Genomic DNA, 19,477 nt, shown 5'->3' with positions numbered 1-19,477 from the left:
ACGGCAATGTCTTTAAATAAACTATTTATTTAGGCCTATTTTCATTATTCATTTATTTTCATTATTCGTTAATTGTTATTTACAATAATTGAGACATAAAATGAGATAGTAAAATATAATCAACAACGAAAATGGAAATAAAAACAAAAATAATAACATAAATAAAAATGTCTCGTCTTAGTCCATTCAAAACATCAAACACTGAACATCTTTCTATATTTAGGCTAAAAGACTGCTTTATTTATTTATTTATTTATTTATTTATTTATTTAACACTACTTATTTGTACTGAATGTTTGTGCTTTCATTTTAGTTGTCTTTTATTTCTTCAATTCTATTTTCCAAATCGAATTCACTTTGCACTTAAAAAGTTTACAATAAAGCATGTTAACAAATTTTAAATGATTAATTAAGGAATTATAATGCTTTGACTTATTTTTTAATCTCATTTACAAGCACAGTAGCATATTTAAAGCTGCTGTATAGGCTATTTCTGTTCGTTCGCATCCCGCCCCTTTGCGCCCCCTGGCGGCTTATTTACAAACTACGGTCATACACTAAAAACAAAGCGGCAAAAAATTTCAAACGGTGGCGGTATATTCTGCGGCGGTAATAGCCACTTTGAACTCTCACCTTCTGTAAGTACAGGGTGAGTTACTGATGTGCATTAATGTTGTATGCTTTTTTTAAAAGCGGGAATCTCATGCTAACCATACCAACAGTACAAAACAGTATTGCTGTTCAGAATATTTCAGACATATGGACACTGGTAACAACTTGATCCTCCATAGTTAACATTTTCACGCTAGAAGGCATGTTTTTTATCCGAGAATGTAAGTGATTAGCTGATATGCTGTAATGGCTCCTTTAACTATGGCCCCGTTTACACTAGTGCGTTTAAGTTTTAAAACGGCGTTTTTGAATGAAAACGATTTGCGTCCACACTAGCGTTTCACCCAGCGTTTCTGAACAACTCTCCGTCTACACCAAACTACTGAAAACGCACATCACGTGACCACACACACACACTCTCTGGCATGCGGTGCAGCATATCTAGCCAGATGAGAGCTATGCTCGGAGTGTTCATCAAGAATCTCCCGCTGGATCTAATATCACTATATTTGCTAAACGTGATATTTAATTCATCTTGTTGTCTTTATCTATCGACATATTTCTCGAGTTTGGTCTTTTGAATTTATTAGTTCTCAGGTAACGTGTTTTGGCTGAGTGCAAAGATAAGTTAATGTAGCCACGTAGGCTACATTCTGTATATTGACTGATTGCTTGCCTTTATTTCCTTTAATGTATGAACTTATTGTACGCTATAATGGCCATTATTGATTATTAAAACGGATATTCAGCAAAAGAGGGTATGTTTGGTATCTTCAATTAAAATGAAAGGAGGCAGTAATGTTAGGCTCCGTTTTGTTAAAAATATGCATACAGTGAAGATGACACTCATATTTGCAGCACGACGCCTCAACATTTCTGCTGTCGAAGTTGTTAATATCAAATGAAAAAAGCAGTTCTTTAAATCATGTTTTCATTTTATTGGTGAGAAAGTTAAACAACCTAGCCAGGGTGATGTGAATAAGGTTATAAAGTACACTGGTCCCTTTAAGGATTTACCAGACATGTCCTCGAGGGTCTGTTTTCCATATCAAACTTGCGAAGTCTGAACTTACAAAGAGCGAATGCGGGACTGAACTGTGTGTGTAGGCTACTTAATATTGAGGAAAATATTCCCCGTTTTCCCCCATCCACACTGAGACGGAGCAGCAGCATTTTAGATTGAAAACAGCCTCTTCAGCGTTTCCAAAACGCTCTGTTTTCTGCGCTCGAAAACTCCGGCATAGTGTGGACGGATTGACCGTAGCAAAACTTATGCGTTTTAAAACGAAAACGCATTAGTGTAAACGGGGCCTATGAAACCAATGAAGCAAATTTTGACGCTCTTGCCGGCGGAGCTGTGAAGACATACAGTGTTGTCGCCAATGACTGTAAAAAATATGGACGACGCGACAGCCCCTTTTCCCATTGAACGCCTTGAGGGCAAAACGCCTGCTTGACGGGCACAAACTGTCGCAAAAGACTGCTAAAATTGGAGCCTTGACATGCGCAGAAGGACTGTCTGATATAGCCAGAGGAGGAGCCGCGAAAATGAGCGGAGTCGAGCTTCCAATCAAACGCTTTATGTAAAATCAACTACGCCCCCCAAACTTCTCAGCATGCGTTTGCTGTCATATCAACACAAATGGATGTAATAACGTTAACAAATATGAGGGTTTTATATATTCAATCGCGCCAGCTCCGGGCCGCAGCGCATAACCTACTCGCGCCGTCGCAAGCTGATCCCGGCTCGCATGCGGCAGCGCCGGCTCGCTCGGCCGCCGCATCTGGCTCGATTGACTCAGGCTGGAATCGGGCAGTGAGTCCAGGCATCCGGAGTAGGTCCAGCAGAGGTAGTCAGTCTGAGCTCTGAGGGGTAAGTCTCCTGCAGGCGAGAATCTAGCCGCAACTGGCCCGAGTGTGTTTTGCTATCTGGGTGGTTAGGCGTGTATCAGCAAACTAATAAAGACCAAAAAAGCCCTGACCTTAGCGAATAAACAGTTTCCACCAGATCATGTATGTCAGAAACTGTAGTTTACTGCTGAACTCATTTTGTCATGGTAAAATAACACAAAAATCGAATAATAACATTTCAGTCTACTTCAGTCTCCTGCCGAAGCTCAGACGCCGCGCTTTGAGAAACTGTCAATCACAGCTGTCAATCACGATGACACGCCCAGCATTAAATTACTGCTAAAAATAAACTGTTTACAAAAATGAAGATCTGCACCTATTTCAGCACAATAACCAGTGTCTTAATCGACCTGAACCATCTTTCGGGACATTTTATTGCAAGTGTAATACATTTTTTTATTTGGGCTCGAGTTCATTAACACGGAGGAGGCGGGCTTTATGACTTGTACTGCAGCCAGCCCCCAGGGGGCGATCTAACGGCCGAGACCTTCACTCAAACGCAGGCTTGCAGCACACTTGGTTGTTGCCAGGGCGGCGAGAATGAACTCTGATGCTTTCACCGCCTTCAGTGTGAACACACAGTAAAATAAATATATAAAAGGGCCTAGAATGAACTGTACAAAACCTCACCTGAAAGATCCTCTTCTCGCCCTTGTTCTTGACGTACTCTTTGGGCAAGAATTCCTTCAAACTGGAGGAAACAGAGAGCAGGCAAGAATTAACTGCTGATTTTAGAGAATTTGGCAAATTTAGCAGTGGATCGTGCTGTATATAAAAGTGTTTTTGTTTTTAATATCTGTTACCCAGTAGCCTGTGTTTGGCCATGTCTGGGTAGCTGTGGAGGCAGTCCTAAAATATAATCTATAATACAAAAATACAATACAAAAATGATATTGGACTAAATGAATTATGTCAAACCATAAATAGCATGCCACATCTATAGCTATATTTTTGGCTATCGATAACTAGAGGCCTAAATTTAGATTGAATTGTAAAAAATGTTGAATTATGTTAAACCATAAATTGATTATCGGACTAGCTAGGTTGTGTAATGACAAATCAAAGTTTTTGTATAATTCTGTACATTAATCTTAGCTATACTGAGATAATAAAATAAGGTGAAATGACAAACATTTATATTTTGTATCAAAGCAAAAATTATGGATTAAAAACACCTCAATTTTGGTCAGAGCGTGTTATGGATGATGGTCACTTAACAAAAGTTAGATGTTTCGAGTTTGTATGTAATTTAATCACTGAAGCTTAAAAAGTTCTGCACTAAATTATGCTAACTATGCTAGCTAAAATTATGCACTAGAGAAAAACACTCATTTCTAAAAGCTGTTAATCTCATCAACGATGTGACTGATGGTGATATCAGCTTTTTTTAAACACAGTTTACAAAAAATATGAGAAGAAAAAAAAATACACTGCAAGACATTGGCAAAGCAAAACAAAAAAAGTTTTAGGAAAGATTAATTCAGCAAACACTGTAAAAAATGCCCGTAAAAAAAACTGTAAAAATGCTACAGTAAAAGATGTAACTTGGTTAACAGTAAGCTTCTGTAATTAACAGTTGAAGTCAGAATTATTAGCCCCCCTGTTTATTTTGTACCTAATTTCTATTTGATTTAGAGAAGATTTTTTTCAACACATTTCTAAACATAATAATTTTAATAACTCATTTCTAATAACTGATTTATTTTATCTTTGTCATGATGACAGTAAATGATATTTCACTAGATATTTTTCAAGACACTTCTATACAGCTCAAAGTGACATTTAAAGGCTTAACTAGGTTAATTAGGTTAACTAGGTAGGTTAGGGTAATTAGGCAAGTTATTTTATAATGATGGTTTGTTCTGTAGACTATCGAAAACAAATATAGCTTAAAGGGGCTAATAATTCTGACCTTAAAATTGTTTAAAAAATCAAAAACTGCTTTTATTCTAGTCAAAACAAATAAGACTTTCTCCAGAAGAAAAAATATGATCAGACATACTGTGAAAATTTCCTTGCTCTATTAAACATTATTTGGGAAATATTTAAAACAGAAAAAAAATCAAAAGGGGGCTGATAATTCTGACTTCAACTGAATATTGTAAATAACTGTAAATTCACTTTCCCAGAATTCCCTACATGATGATACCACAATATTTTGTTGACATTACAATGGTTTTAGTATCTTTCTATTGCGTTATGCAGATTAGTCTTTAATTGTACCTCTAATGTTGATAATGTTTACTGCATTACATTATTTTTATATGTTTTACCATGATGGTGTTTAGTTGTGTGAATGACACATTGAACACCGTCTATATATACTGTAGGTTGTTTTCACAAGACGTTATTGCTAAAGTGCGAAATTCAGATGGGCATGAAGTGATTCTTCGACATAGGAAATGCTATCAGAACATCAAACTGTTTATGTTTGGTGTTGTTTTAGGATTGTTTAAATCTGCGAAAATAAGAAATGCCGAACAAATTTTATAGTCTTCCATAAGTTTTTGCTTATAAATGAGAGAAAGTTCAAGAAACTGGCTGAAAAACAAAAGGTGGCATGTTATAAGCCCCTTTCACACATACAGACCTTTCCGGAAGATTGCCAGCAATTTTCCGGAAAGGTTGTATGTGTGAACAGGTCCTTTTTGAAAATACCGGTAAATTCGTTCTGGCTATTTTCCGGAAAGAGAAGTTGTAACATTACTGGTAATTTGCCGGAATGCTGCGCTGTGTGAATGCAGAAGGAAGATTGCCGTAATAAGCGCGTGCACGTCTAGAACGGGCTGACGTGAGACGTCTGCTTTAGCCAATCAGAACAGTCAGACGCATTCACATGCGCGCGGTTTATGAGAATAAAAGCCTTTAAATATTTTTTCCAGACACCTTTAGCTGCTAGATGTTAGTCAGATAATGTTTCTATGTTCCTTCTTAATGCTGTGTAAATAATTATCGATAAAATGTTTATGATAATCCGTTGTTTGTTTACCTTCAAGCTTTGCGTGTGCCCGTGAGCGCCCATAGCGCCAGCACACACACATATCATGAACATCTCGACATGCGAAAGTGTTACCCTATGTTTTCATTAGAGTTGTACTCAATACTGATCCATCCGAAGAGTTTGTAATGTAGTCAAATGTTTACAAACACAAGCGCAGCCGTTTAGAGGTCATTTCTGGTTAATGATGTCAGAATTTACCAGCATTTTTCGATGGATGTGTGAATGCTCTTTTCCGGAAAAATTCCGTAACGTCCTCGCCTGTGTGAACAGCGTTTTTTTAAATATACCGGTAAAGTAGTTCCGGAAATGTTCTGGATATTTACCGGTATCACTGTGTGAAAGGGGCTATAAACATTTATTCAATAAATCCATGTAGGGCTGGGCGATAATTCGATAACGATAATCATCCCGATATACATTTTTCGATAAATTGTTAATGACAGTTGGATAATTGTTCGATATTATTTCTGCACTATGAGTAACGCTGCACAGGTATTTTGCAGCCTGCTCTCCCGGATGCCGCACGCAGTACAAGTTTACAGCTATGCAGTGTTAGTTGCACTTGAAGGAGTAAGAAAAAAAAAGTCACAGTCACTTCAGTAGTCTTAAGCAACTTGTTTTTATGCAATCCAACACAAAACAGAGCAACGTGCACTGCAAACGGCTCGTGCCATCATAACACCACACCACAAACCTGCTTCATCAATTAAAACAATACCACCCCTATGAAGATGCTAATAACATTACAGACCCAAACAACCAGCGCAACTACCCAGTAGAGTTTCATGTCAAATATTATTTACTGTCATCATGCCAAAGATAAAATAAATCAGTTATTAGAAATGAGTTATTAAAACTATTATGTTTAGAAATATATGAAAAAAAAATCTCTTTTTTTTTAAACAGAAATTGGGAAAAAAATAAACACGGGGGCTAAATATTCTGACTTCAACTGTATGTTTATGGTTGTGTTCCTTTTGCTGTCTGTGATATGCTGTGTAGACATAAAAACATGGAATCATTGCTGTATGTCAAAAACAAATGATGAAATAAAGTAAAATGCAAATTTTTAACCGTATATTTTACTGACTTATTCTTATAGTGCACTTTTATCTAAAAACGTTCCTATAAAATCATATTCAGAGTCATATTTCTCTGATAATCTGCTTAAAAAACTTATCAATAATTGTAATATTGACTGTAGATGTTTTCATTTTTCATGCAGTTTGGGATCATTTCTTGAGTTTTTTTTAAAAATGTCTTAACTATGAAATAATTAAATTATGATCAAATGTTTATACATTATCAACCCAAACACAGAGGTTTCTTTTCAACGACACCACACAAAAGCAGGATTTTCGAATTATATAAACGTGAGTGCTTACTCTAGGAATCCAGGTTTGTGTTTGGACTCATTGTGGTCTCCAAACTGAATCTGGCACTGGTATCCAGCAAACTCACAGGCCTTATCGAAGGAGACAGGGTGAGAGCCGTTCAAAATGTCATCACGGGCCTGGAATACAAAACACGATACCTTAAATGTAATGAGAAAGCCATCAATGCTTTTGTTAGTTCAAGTTTGGACAATTGCAATGGACTTTATATTGGAGTTAATCATGTTCGAGTTAGTCTTCATTGTTTGCAGCTTGTGCAAAACGCTGCTGCGCGCATGTTAACTAACAGTCGAAAAAGTGAACATATTACACCAATTATCTACTCCCTCCACTGGCTCCCTTTTGAGATTAGAGTTGATTTTTAAACTTTTGATGTTTGTTTTTAATGCCATCAATGGCCTTGCTCCTATTTATTTATGCAAAATTTTGCACATTCACAAACCCAGCAGAGCTTTGGGATCTGCTGACCAACTTCAGCTTGAAGTCCCTCGGTCAAGATACAAGCAGTGGGGTGACCGCTCTTTAACAGTGGCAGGTCCTAAACTCTGGAATACCCTTCCAACTGAGCTTTGTACAATCACTGACTTGCCACTTTTTAAAGCCAAGCTTAAGACCCACTTGTTTAAATTGGCTTTTAATGGATAGCACTGACACGTCATTATGTTTTAATGTTTGTAGGATTTTATTGATAATTTTTGTATCGTTTTGCATCGTCTCCTGTTCTGTTGTGTTGTATAATTTGCTTTTACTTGTATAAAGAACTTTGGTCAACCTTGGTTGTAGGAAAGTGCTATATAAATAAAATTTGGTTGGTTGGTTGGTGTTGGTTGGTTGGTGTTGGTTGGTTGGTGTTGGTTGGTTGGTGTTGGTTGGTTGGTGTTGGTTGGTTGGTGTTGGTTGGTGTTGGTTGGATGGTGTTGGTTGGATGGTGTTGGTTGGATGGTGTTGGTTGGATGGTGTTGGTTGGATGGTGTTGGTTGGATGGTGTTGGTTGGATGGTGTTGGTTGGTGTTGATTGGTGTTAATTGGTTAGTGTTGGTTGGTTGGTTGGTTGGTTGATTGGTTGGTTGGTCGATTGGTCGGTCAATTGGTCGGTTGGTGTTGGTTGGTTGATTGATTGACTGAACTATGTACATCTAATCTGGAAACATTTAAAATGCTTTTTTAAAAATATTTTAGCCTACAGTAGGCATTGGACGATAACTGGTTTCAAGATTTACTGTAGTTTGGTAAAGTCAGGGTTTTAAACCCACCAACATTTTCACCAACATTTTCCTACGGTATTTGTAAGGGGGTTTTTAAGTGTTTTTTTACAACTATTTATTTTTTAGGGCAACTGTATCTCCAGAAAAAAAAACCCTCCACATCAAAAACTACTGTTCCAAAATATTTTACATGTTTTTTCAAGTAAAATATATTGAGTTCAATGGGAAAAAAATTGTTGTTTTTTACCTAGACAATTAAAAAGAACATATTTTAGAGCAGTAATCACATGTATGGAGGAGGCGGTGTGATGGTGTGGGGGTGCTTTGCTGGTGACACTGTTGGGGATTTATTCAAAATTGAAGGCATACTGAACCAGCACGGCTATAACAGCATCTTGCAGCGGCATGCTATTCCATCCGGTTTGCATTTAGTTGGATCATAATTTATTTTTCAACAGGAAAATGACCCAAAACACACCTCCAAGCTGTGTAAGGGCTATTTGACCAAGGAGAGTAATGGGGTGCTGCGCCTCATGCATCAACACTGCGTACGCACAAAAACTTTGCGTACGCCAGGTTTCACGCTCAAGTTAGATTGAAAGTAACCGGCATATCATTTTACTCTTTACACATTTGTGACAAAATTATTTCATTGTTTTCTGAGAGCAAAACATTTGAAAGCACTAGTGCAGATGGCAAAACAATAACACCATTTTACAGATGACATAAGGCCATGATTACGATGCGAAGAGAATTTCCTGTGGTTTTTACCTGCACATACAACAGGTTGAGCTGTACAGGGTCTCTGGAATCCACATTCTGGTCTGAGTAGAAGAACTTTCTCCTAAGAAGCAGCATCTCAGACTCCTCCACACCCTGCTCCCGCAGCGTCCGCCCATGATCCAACCAATTCACTAAATACACATTAAAATCCCAATCAGCGAATTCAACTAGATATAACTGTAACTGGTTTGATTTTATTTATTTTTCTAATATACATAATACTATTGGAGTTTGGTTACAAAACTACAATTTTTATTGATGTAATTAACAGGTTTTACTCTATAGTATAATGTGACAAAAAGTGTAACTAGATTCTTAAAGTTTGAGAACAAACTTTGAGGCTGGCTTGTGAAAGCCTGACGGTAATAGTTTATTTAAACAGTTTTAAAAAGTATGAAAAGATAGATAGATAGATAGATAGATAGATAGATAGATAGATAGATAGATAGATAGATAGATAGATAGATAGATAGATAGATAGATAGATAGATAGATAGATAGATGTTAGCATGATTCTAGCATGAATTAGCATAATGTTAGCATGATTCTAGCATGAATTAGCATGTTGTTAGCATGATTCTAGCATGAATTAGCATGTTGTTAGCATGATTCTAGCATGATTTAGCATGTTGTTAGCATGATTCTAGCATGATTTAGCATGTTGTTAGCACGATTCTAGCATGAATTAGCATGTTACTAGCATGATTCTAGCATGAATTAGCATGTTGTTAGCATAATTCTAGCATGAATTAGCATGTTACTAGCATGATTCTAGTATGAATTAGCATGTTACTAGCACGATTCTAGCATGAATTAGCATGTTACTAGCAAGATTCTAGCATGAATTAGCATGTTACTAGCATGATTTTGGCATGAATTAGCACGATTCTAGCATGAATTAGCATGTTGTTAGCATGATTCTAGCATGAACTAGCATGTTACTAGCATGATTCTAGCATGAATTAGCATGAGACTAGCATGATTCTAGCATGAATTAGCATGTAACTAGCATGATTCTAGCATGAATTAGCATGTGATTAGCATGATTCTAGCATGAATTAGCATGTAACTAGCATGATTCTAGCATGAATTAGCATGTTGTTAGCATGATTCTAACATGAATTAGCATGCTACTAGCATGATTCTAGCATGAATTAGCATGTTGTTAGCATGATTCTAACATGAATTAGCATGTTACTAGCATGATTCTAGCATGAATTAGCATGTTGTTAGCATGAATTGGCATGTGACTAACATGATTCTAGCATGAATTAGCATGTTGTTAGCATGATTCTAGCATGATTAGCATGTGACTAGCATGATTCTAGCATGAATTAGCATGTGACTAGCATGATTCTAGCATGAATTAGCATGTAACTAGCATGTTTCTAGCATGTTGTTAGCATGATAGATAGATAGATAGATAGATAGATAGATAGATAGATAGATAGATAGATAGATAGATAGATAGATAGATAGATAGATAGATAGATAGATAGATAGATAGATAGAATGATAGATAGATAGATAGATAGAAGCAGTTTATAGATAGATAGATAGATAGATAGATAGATAGATAGATAGATAGATAGATAGATAGATAGATAGATAGATAGATAGATAGATAGATAGATAGATAGATAGATAGATAGATAGATAGATAGATAGATAGATAGATGGTGTGCGAGCATGAGTCAAACAGGCCAACCCCCGACTCTCTACGATGTTCTGATGCTGAGATATAGCTGCTGTTATATCGTTGCTAGGTTAGTCTGTTTTGTTGCTATGGAGTTGATTGACAGCTTAGACTGATGATGTATCAAAGCTTCTTGCCAGTATGAACAGTTAAAAACAACCCCCATGTCTCTATCACACTGCAGCATGACAATATCAGTCTGAACCTCTTTAATGGCAGTCTATGGGACAGTTGCTAGGGTGCAGTATCTGGTTGTTAGGGTGTGGCTAGAAAGTTAAAAGGACATCAGTGATTGGCTGCTGGCTAGACTGAGTTAAATGAGCTCAATCATTAGTCTGTAGGACAGTCTGATGCAGAGTTATGAGCTCACAAAGTTTGATCCCATGCAAAGTCAATGAGAGTATTTTGCAATGGAAGTCTATGGGACGGTTTCTAGGGTCCAAAAGTGGTTGCTAGGGCGTGGCCAGAAAGTTTAAAGGTGGTCAGTCATTGGCAGTTTGATAGTCTGAGTTAAATGAGCCCAGTTAGAAGTCTGTGTGACATTCTGATGCGGAGTTATGAGGTCACAAAGTTTGATCCAATGTTACGTCTATGGGATTTTTCCGACGGTCCCGGGACGTTTTTCGGAAAACCGAAAGTCGGATCAGTCGGAAAGGATATAGCAACTCGAGTCAGAATAGTTCGGAGGTCTGACCCGAGTTTGATGGTCATAGCTTGAAAGGCCTAGGACGAGATAGAGTTTAATTTTTAGTCTCAGAAGAAGAATAATAAAATTAACTAGATTCTTAAAGTTTGAGAACAAACTTTGAGGCTGGCTTGTGAAAGCCTGACGTTAATAGTTTATTTAGTTTAAACAGTTTTAAAAAGTATGAAAAGATAGATAGATAGATAGATAGATAGATAGATAGATAGATAGATAGATAGATAGATAGATAGATAGATTAGCATGTTATTAGCATGATTTTAACGTGAAATAGCATGTTGTTAGCATGATTCTAGCATGAATTAGCATGTTACTAGCATGATTTTAGCATGAATTAGCATGTTGTTAGCATGATTTTAGCATGAATTAGCATGTTACTAGCATGATTCTAGCATGAATTAGCATGTTGTTAGCATGATTCTAGCATGAATTAGCATGTTGTTAGCACGATTCTAGCATGAATTAGCATGTTACTAGCATGATTCTAGCATGAATTAGCATGTACCTAGCATGCTTTTAACATGAATTAGCATGTTACTAGCATGAATTAGCATGTTACTAGCATGATTCTAGCATTAATTAGCATATTACTAGCATGATTCTAGCATGAATTAGCATGTTACTAGCATGATTCTAGCATAAATTAGCATGTTGTTACCATGATTTTAGCATGAATTGGCATGTTACTAACATGATTCTAGCATGAATTAGCATGTTACTAGCACGATTCTAGCATAAATTAACATCTTAATAGCACGATTCTAGCATGAATTAGCATGTTTCTAGCATGAATTAGCATGTTGTTAGCACAATTCTAGCAGGAATTAGCATGTTGTTAGCACGATTCTAGCATGAATTAGCATGTTACTAGCAGGATTCTAGCATGAATTAGCATGTTGTTAGCACGATTCTAGCATGAATTAGCATGTTGTTAGCACGATTCTAGCATGAATTAGCATGTTACTAGCACGATTCTAGCATGAATTAGCATGTTACTAGCAAGATTCTAGCATGAATTAGCATGTTACTAGCATGATTCTAGCATAAATTAGCATGTTGATAGCATGATTCTAGCATGAATTAGCGTGTTACTAGCATGTTTCTAGCATGAATTAGCATGTTGTTAGCACGATTCTAGCATGAATTAGCATGTTACTAGCACGATTCTAGCATAAATTAGCATGTTAATAGCACGATTCTAGCATGATATAGCATGTTGTTAGCATGATTCTAGCATGAATTAGCATGTTGTTAGCACGATTCTAGCATGAATTAGCATGTTACTAGCACGATTCTAGCATGAATTAGCATGTTACTAGCATGATTCTAGCATGAATTAGCATGTTACTAGCATGATTCTAGCATGAATTAGCATGTTACTAGCATGATTCTAGCATAAATTAGCATGTTGTTAGCATGATTCTAGCATGAATTAGCATGTTACTAGCATGATTCTAGCATAAATTAGCATGTTACTAGCATGATTTTAGCATGAATTAGCATGTTACTAGCATGATTCTAGCATGAATTAGCATGTTGTTAGCATGATTTTAGCATGAATTGGCATGTTACTAGCATGAATTAGCATGTTGTTAGCATGATTCTAACATGAATTAGCATGTTACTAGCATGATTCTAGCATGAATTAGCATGTTGTTAGCATGATTCTAGCATGAATTAGCATGTGACTAGCATGATTCTAGCATGAATTAGCATGTTGTTAGCATGATTCTAGTATAAATTAGCATGTGACTAGCATGATTTTGGCATGAATTAGCATGTGACTAGCATGATTCTAGTGTGAATTAGCAAATTGTTAGCATGATGGATAGATGGATGGATAGATAGACAGATAGATAAAGGTAGATAGATAGATAGATAGATAGATAGATAGATAGATAGATAGATAGATAGATAGATATGTAGAGGTATATAGATAGATAGATAGATAGATAGATAGATAGATAGATAGATAGATAGATAGATAGATAGATAGATAGATAGATGATAGATAGAGTGCGAGCATGAGTCAAACAAGCCAACCCCCGCTTCTTTACGATGTTTTGATGCTGAGATATAGCTAGTGTTATATCGTTGCTAGGTTAGTCTGTTTTGTTGCTATGGAGTTGATTGACAGCTTAGACTGATGATGTATCAAAGCTTCTTGCCAGTATGAACAGTTAAAAACAACCCCCATGTCTCTATCACACTGCAGCATGACAATATCAGTCTGAACCTCTTTAATGGCAGTCTATGGGACTGTTGCTAGGGTGCAGTATCTGGTTGTTAGGGCGTGGCTAGAAAGTTAAAAGGCCATCAGTGATTGGCTGCTGGCTAGACTGAGTTAAATGAGCTCAGCCATTAGTCTGTAGGACAGTCTGATGCAGAGTTATGAGCTCACAAAGTTTGATCCCATGTAAAGTCAATGAGAGTCTTTTGCAATGGAAGTCTATGGGACGGTTTCTAGGGTCCAAAAGTGGTTGTTAGGGCGTGGCCAGAAAGTTTAAAGGTGATCAGTCATTGGCAGTTTGATAGTCTGAGTTAAATGAGCCCAGTTAGAAGTCTGTGTGACATTCTGATGCGGAGTTATGAGGTCACAAAGTTTGATCCAATGTTACGTCTATGGGATTTTTCCGACGGTCCCGGGACGTTTTTCGGAAAACCGAAAGTCGGATCAGTCTGAGGAGACATAGCAACCCGAGTCAGAATAGTTCGGAAGTCTGACCCGAGTTTGATGGTCATAGCTTGAAACCTCTAGGAGGAGATGAGTTTTGAATTTTAGTCTCAGAAGAAGAAAATATAATAATAAGTTTAAATAGGATTTCAGTAGTCTGGCTTGCTACACAAGCCAGCCTAACTAGATTCTTAAAGTTTGAGAACAAACTTTGAGGCTGGCTTGTGAAAGCCTGACGGTAATAGTTTATTTAAACAGTTTTAAAAAGTATGAAAAGATAGATAGATAGATAGATAGATAGATAGATAGATAGATAGATAGATAGATAGATAGATAGATAGATAGATAGATAGATAGATAGATAGATAGATGTTGTTAGCATGATTCTAGCATGAATTAGCATAATGTTAGCATGATTCTAGCATGAATTAGCATGTTGTTAGCATGATTCTAGCATGAATTAGCATGTTGTTAGCATGATTCTAGCATGAATTAGCATGTTACTAGCATGATTTTAGCATGAATTAGCATGTTACTAGCATGATTCTAGCATGAATTAGCATGTACCTAGCATGATTTTAACATGAATTAGCATGTTACTAGCATGATTTTAGCATGAATTAGCACGATTCTAGCATGAATTAGCATGTTGTTAGCATGATTCTAGCATGAATTAGCATGTTACTAGCATGAATTAGCATGAATTATCATGTTGTTAGCATGATTCTAGCATGAATTAGTATGTTACTAGCATGATTCTAGCATGAATTAGCATGTTACTAGCATGATTCTAGCATGAATTAGCATGTTGTTAGCACGATTCTAGCATGAATTAGCATTTGACTAGCATGATTCTAGCATGAATTAGCATGTGACTAGCATGATTCTAGCATGAATTAGCATGTTGTTAGCATGATTCTAGCATGAATTAGCATGTTACTAGCATGATTCTAGCATGAATTAGCATGTTGTTAGCATGATTCTAACATGAATTAGCATGCTACTAGCATGATTCTAGCACGAATTAGCATGTTGTTAGCATGATTCTAACATGAATTAGCATGTTACTAGCATGATTCTAGCATGAATTAGCATGTTGTTAGCATGATTCTAGCATGAATTAGCATGTGACTAGCATGATTCTAGCATGAATTAGCATGTTGTTAGCATGATTCTAGCATGAATTAACATGTGACTGGCATGATTCTAGCATGAATTAGCATGTGACTAGCATGATTCTAGCGTGAATTAGCATGTAACTAGCATGATTCTAGCATGAATTAGCATGTGACTAGCATGATTCTAGCATGAATCAGCATGTAACTAGCATGATTCTAGCATGAATTAGCATGTTGTTAGCATGATGGATAGATAGATAGATAGATAGATAGATAGATAGATAGATAGATAGATAGATAGATAGTTAGAGATAGATAGATAAATAGATAGATAGATAGATAGATAGATAGATAGATAGATAGATAGATAGATAGATAGAGATAGATAGATAGATAGATAGATAGATAGATAGATAGATAGATAGATAGATAGATAGATAGATAGATAGATAGATAGTTAGAGATAGATAGATAGATAGATAGATAGATAGATAGATAGATAGATAGATAGATAGATAGATAGATAGATAGATAGATAGATAGATAGATAGATAGTTAGAGATAGATAGATAGATAGTTAGAGATAGATAGATAGATAGATAGATAGATAGATAGATAGATAGATAGATAGATAGATAGATAGATAGATAGATAGATAGATAGATAGTTAGAGATAGATAGATAAATAGATCGATAGATAGATAGATAGATAGATAGATAGATAGATAGATAGATAGATAGATAGATAGATAGATAGATAGATAGATAGATAGTTAGAGATAGATAAATAGATAGATAGATAGATAGATAGATAGATAGATAGATAGATAGATAGATAGATAGATAGATAGATAGATAGATAGATAGATAGATAGATAGATAGATAGATAGTTAGAGATAGATAGATAAATAGATAGATAGATAGATAGATAGATAGATAGATAGATAGATAGATAGATAGATAGATAGATAGATAGATAGATAGATAGATAGATAGATAGTTAGAGATAGATAGATAGATAGATAGATAGATAGATAGATAGATAGATAGATAGATAGATAGATAGATAGTTAGAGATAGATAGATAGATAGATAGATAGATAGATAGATAGATAGATAGATAGATAGATAGATAGATAGATAGATAGATAGATAGATAGATAGATAGATAGATAGATGGTGTGCGAGCCTGATTCAAACAAGCCAACCCCCGCCTCTCTACGATGTTCTGATGCTGAGATATAGCTGCTATTATATCGTTGCTAGGTTAGTCTGTTTTGTTGCTATGGAGTTGATTGACAGCTTAGACTGATGATGTATCAAAGCTTCTTGCCAGTATGAACAGTTAAAAACAACCCCCATGTCTCTATCACACTGCAGCATGACAATATCAGTCTGAACCTCTTTAATGGCAGTCTATGGGACAGTTGCTAGGGTGCAGTATCTGGTTGTTAGGGTGTGGCTAGATAGTTAAAAGGCCATCAGTGATTGGCTGCTGGCTAGACTGAGTTAAATGAGCTCAATCATTAGTCTGTAGGACAGTCTGATGCAGAGTTATGAGCTCACAAAGTTTGATCCCATGTAAAGTCAATGAGAGTATTTTGCAATGGAAGTCTATGGGACGGTTTCTAGGGTCCAAAAGTGGTTGCTAGGGCGTGGCCAGAAAGTTTAAAGGTGGTCAGTCATTGGCAGTTTGATAGTCTGAGTTAAATGAGCCCAGTTAGAAGTCTGTGTGACATTCTGATGCGGAGTTATGAGGTCACAAAGTTTGATCCAATGTTACGTCTATGGGATTTTTCCGACGGTCCCGGGACGTTTTTCGGAAAACCGAAAGTCGGATCAGTCGGAAAGGATATAGCAACTCGAGTCAGAATAGTTCGGAGGTCTGACCCGAGTTTGATGGTCATAGCTTGAATGGCCTAGGACGAGATAGAGTTTAATTTTTAGTCTCAGAAGAAGAATAATAAATATAACTAGATTCTTAAAGTTTGAGAACAAACTTTGAGGCTGGCTTGTGAAAGCCTGACGGTAATAGTTTATTTAGTTTAAACAGTTTTAAAAAGTATGAAAAGATAGATAGATAGATAGATAGATAGATAGATAGATAGATAGATAGATAGATAGATAGATTAGCATGTTATTACCATGATTTTAACGTGAAATAGCATGTTGTTAGCATGATTCTAGCATGAATTAGCATGTTACTAGCATGATTTTAGCATGAATTAGCATGTTGTTAGCATGATTTTAACATGAATTAGCATGTTACTAGCATGATTTTAGCATTAATTAGCATGTTGTTAGCATGATTTTAACATGAATTAGCATGTTGTTAGCACGATTCTAGCATGAATTAGCATGTTACTAGCATGATTCTAGAATGAATTAGCATGTTACTAGCATGATTTTAGCATGAATTAGCACAATTCTAGCGTGAATTAGCATGTTGTTAGCATGATTCTAGCATGAATTAGCATGTTGTTAGCATGATTCTAGCATGATTTAGCATGTTACTAGCAAGATTCTAGCATGAATTAGCATGCTACTAGCATGATTCTAGCATAAATTAGCATGTTGTTAGCATGCTTCTAGCATGAATTAGCATGTTACTAGCATGATTCTAGCATGAATTAGCATGTTGTTAGCATGATTCTAACATGAATTAGCATGTTACTAGCATGATTCTAGCATGAATTAGCATGTTGTTAGCATGATTCTAGCATGAATTAGCATTTCACTAGCATGATTTTAGCATGAATTAGCATGTTGTTAGCATGATTCTAGCATGAATTAGCATGTTGTTAGCAAGATTCTAGCATGAATTAGCATGTTACTAGCATGATTCTAGCATGAATTAGCATGTTGTTAGCATGATTCTAGCATGAATTAGCATGTTACTAGCATGATTCTAGCATGAATTAGTATGTTGTTAGCTTGATTCTAGCATGAATTAGCATGTTACTAGCATGATTCTAGCATGAATTAGCATGTTGTTAGCACGACGCTAGCATGAATTAGCATGATACTACCATGATTCTAGCATGAATTAGCATGTTACTAGCATGAATCTAGCATGAATTAGCATGTTGTTAGCATGATTCTAGCATGGATTAGCATGTTACTAGCATGATTTTAGCATAAATTAGCATGATTCTAGCATGAATTAGCATGTTGTTAGCATGATTCTAGCATGAATTAGCATGATTCTAGCATGAATTAGCATGTGACTAGCATGATTCTAGCATGAATAAGCATGTGACTAGCATGATTCTAGCATGAATTAGCATGTTACTAGCATGAATCTAGCATGAATTAGCATGTTGTTAGCATGATTCTAGCATGGATTAGCATGTTACTAGCATGATTTTAGCATAAATTAGCATGATTCTAGCATGAATTAGCATGTTGTTAGCATGATTCTAGCATGAATTAGCATGTGACTAGCATGATTCTAGCATGAATTAGCATGTGACTAGCATGATTCTAGCATGAATTAGCATGTAACTAGCATGATTCTAGCATGAATTAGCATGTTGTTAGCATGATGGATAGATAGATAGATAGATAGATAGATAGATAGATAGATAGATAGATAGATAGATAGATAGATAGATAGATAGGTAGAGGTAGATAGATAGATAGATAGATAGATAGATAGATAGATAGATAGATAGATAAAGGTAGATAGATAGATAGATTGATAGATAGATAGATAGATAGATAGATAGGTAGAGGTAGATAGATAGATAGATTGATTGTGTAAGAGCATGAGTCAAACAAGCCAACCCCCGCCTCTCTACGATGTTCTGATGCTGAGATATAGCTGCTGTTATATCGTTGCTAGGTTAGTCTGTTTTGTTGCTATGGAGTTGATTGACAGCTTAGACTGATGATGTATCAAAGCTTCTTGCCAGTATGAACAGTTAAAAACAACCCCCATGTCTCTATCACACTGCAGCATGACAATATCAGTCTGAACTTCTTTAATGGCAGTCTATGGGACAGTTGCTAGGGTGCAGTATCTGGTTGTTAGGGTGTGGCTGGAAGGTTAAAAGGCCATCAGTGATTGGCTGCTGGCTAGACTGAGTTAAATGAGCTCAATCATTAGTCTGTAGGACAGTCTGATGCAGAGTTATGAGCTCACAAAGTTTGATCCCATGTAAAGTCAATGAGAGTCTTTTGCAATGGAAGTCTATGGGACGGTTTCTAGGGTCCAAAAGTGGTTGCTAGGGCGTGGCCAGAAAGTTTAAAGGTGATCAGTCATTGGCAGTTTGACAGTCTGAGTTAAATGAGCCCAGTTAGAAGTCTGTGTGACATTCTGATGCGGAGTTATTAGGTCACAAAGTTTGATCCAATGTTACGTCTATGGGATTTTTCCG

At 36.2% G+C, this 19,477-nt stretch overlaps 1 protein-coding gene across 5 annotated transcripts in view; it reads right to left on the bottom strand.

Annotated features, from left to right (window-relative positions):
• Nucleotides 1-19,477, bottom strand: part of tln1 (talin 1) — a 207,001-nt gene that overhangs the window by 126,807 nt on the left and 60,717 nt on the right. For all 5 annotated transcript variants that reach the window (XR_012385895.1, XR_012385896.1, XM_005155499.6 and 2 more), the window contains 3 exon segments: nucleotides 8,895-9,037; nucleotides 6,910-7,037; nucleotides 3,154-3,214 (listed from right to left, as the gene is read on the bottom strand). Coding sequence is in view for 3 of the 5 variants with exons in the window: in XM_005155499.6 (XP_005155556.2) it covers nucleotides 3,154-3,214; nucleotides 6,910-7,037; nucleotides 8,895-9,037 (332 nt within the window). In the remaining 2 variants the exon portion in view is untranslated.

Source organism: Danio rerio, chromosome 10, assembly GCF_049306965.1.
Source record: "Danio rerio strain Tuebingen ecotype United States chromosome 10, GRCz12tu, whole genome shotgun sequence".
NCBI classification, from domain to species: Eukaryota; Metazoa; Chordata; class Actinopteri; order Cypriniformes; family Danionidae; genus Danio; species Danio rerio.
Note: the sequence above shows the minus strand (reverse complement) of the source record. Positions and strands in the feature narration are given on the sequence as shown.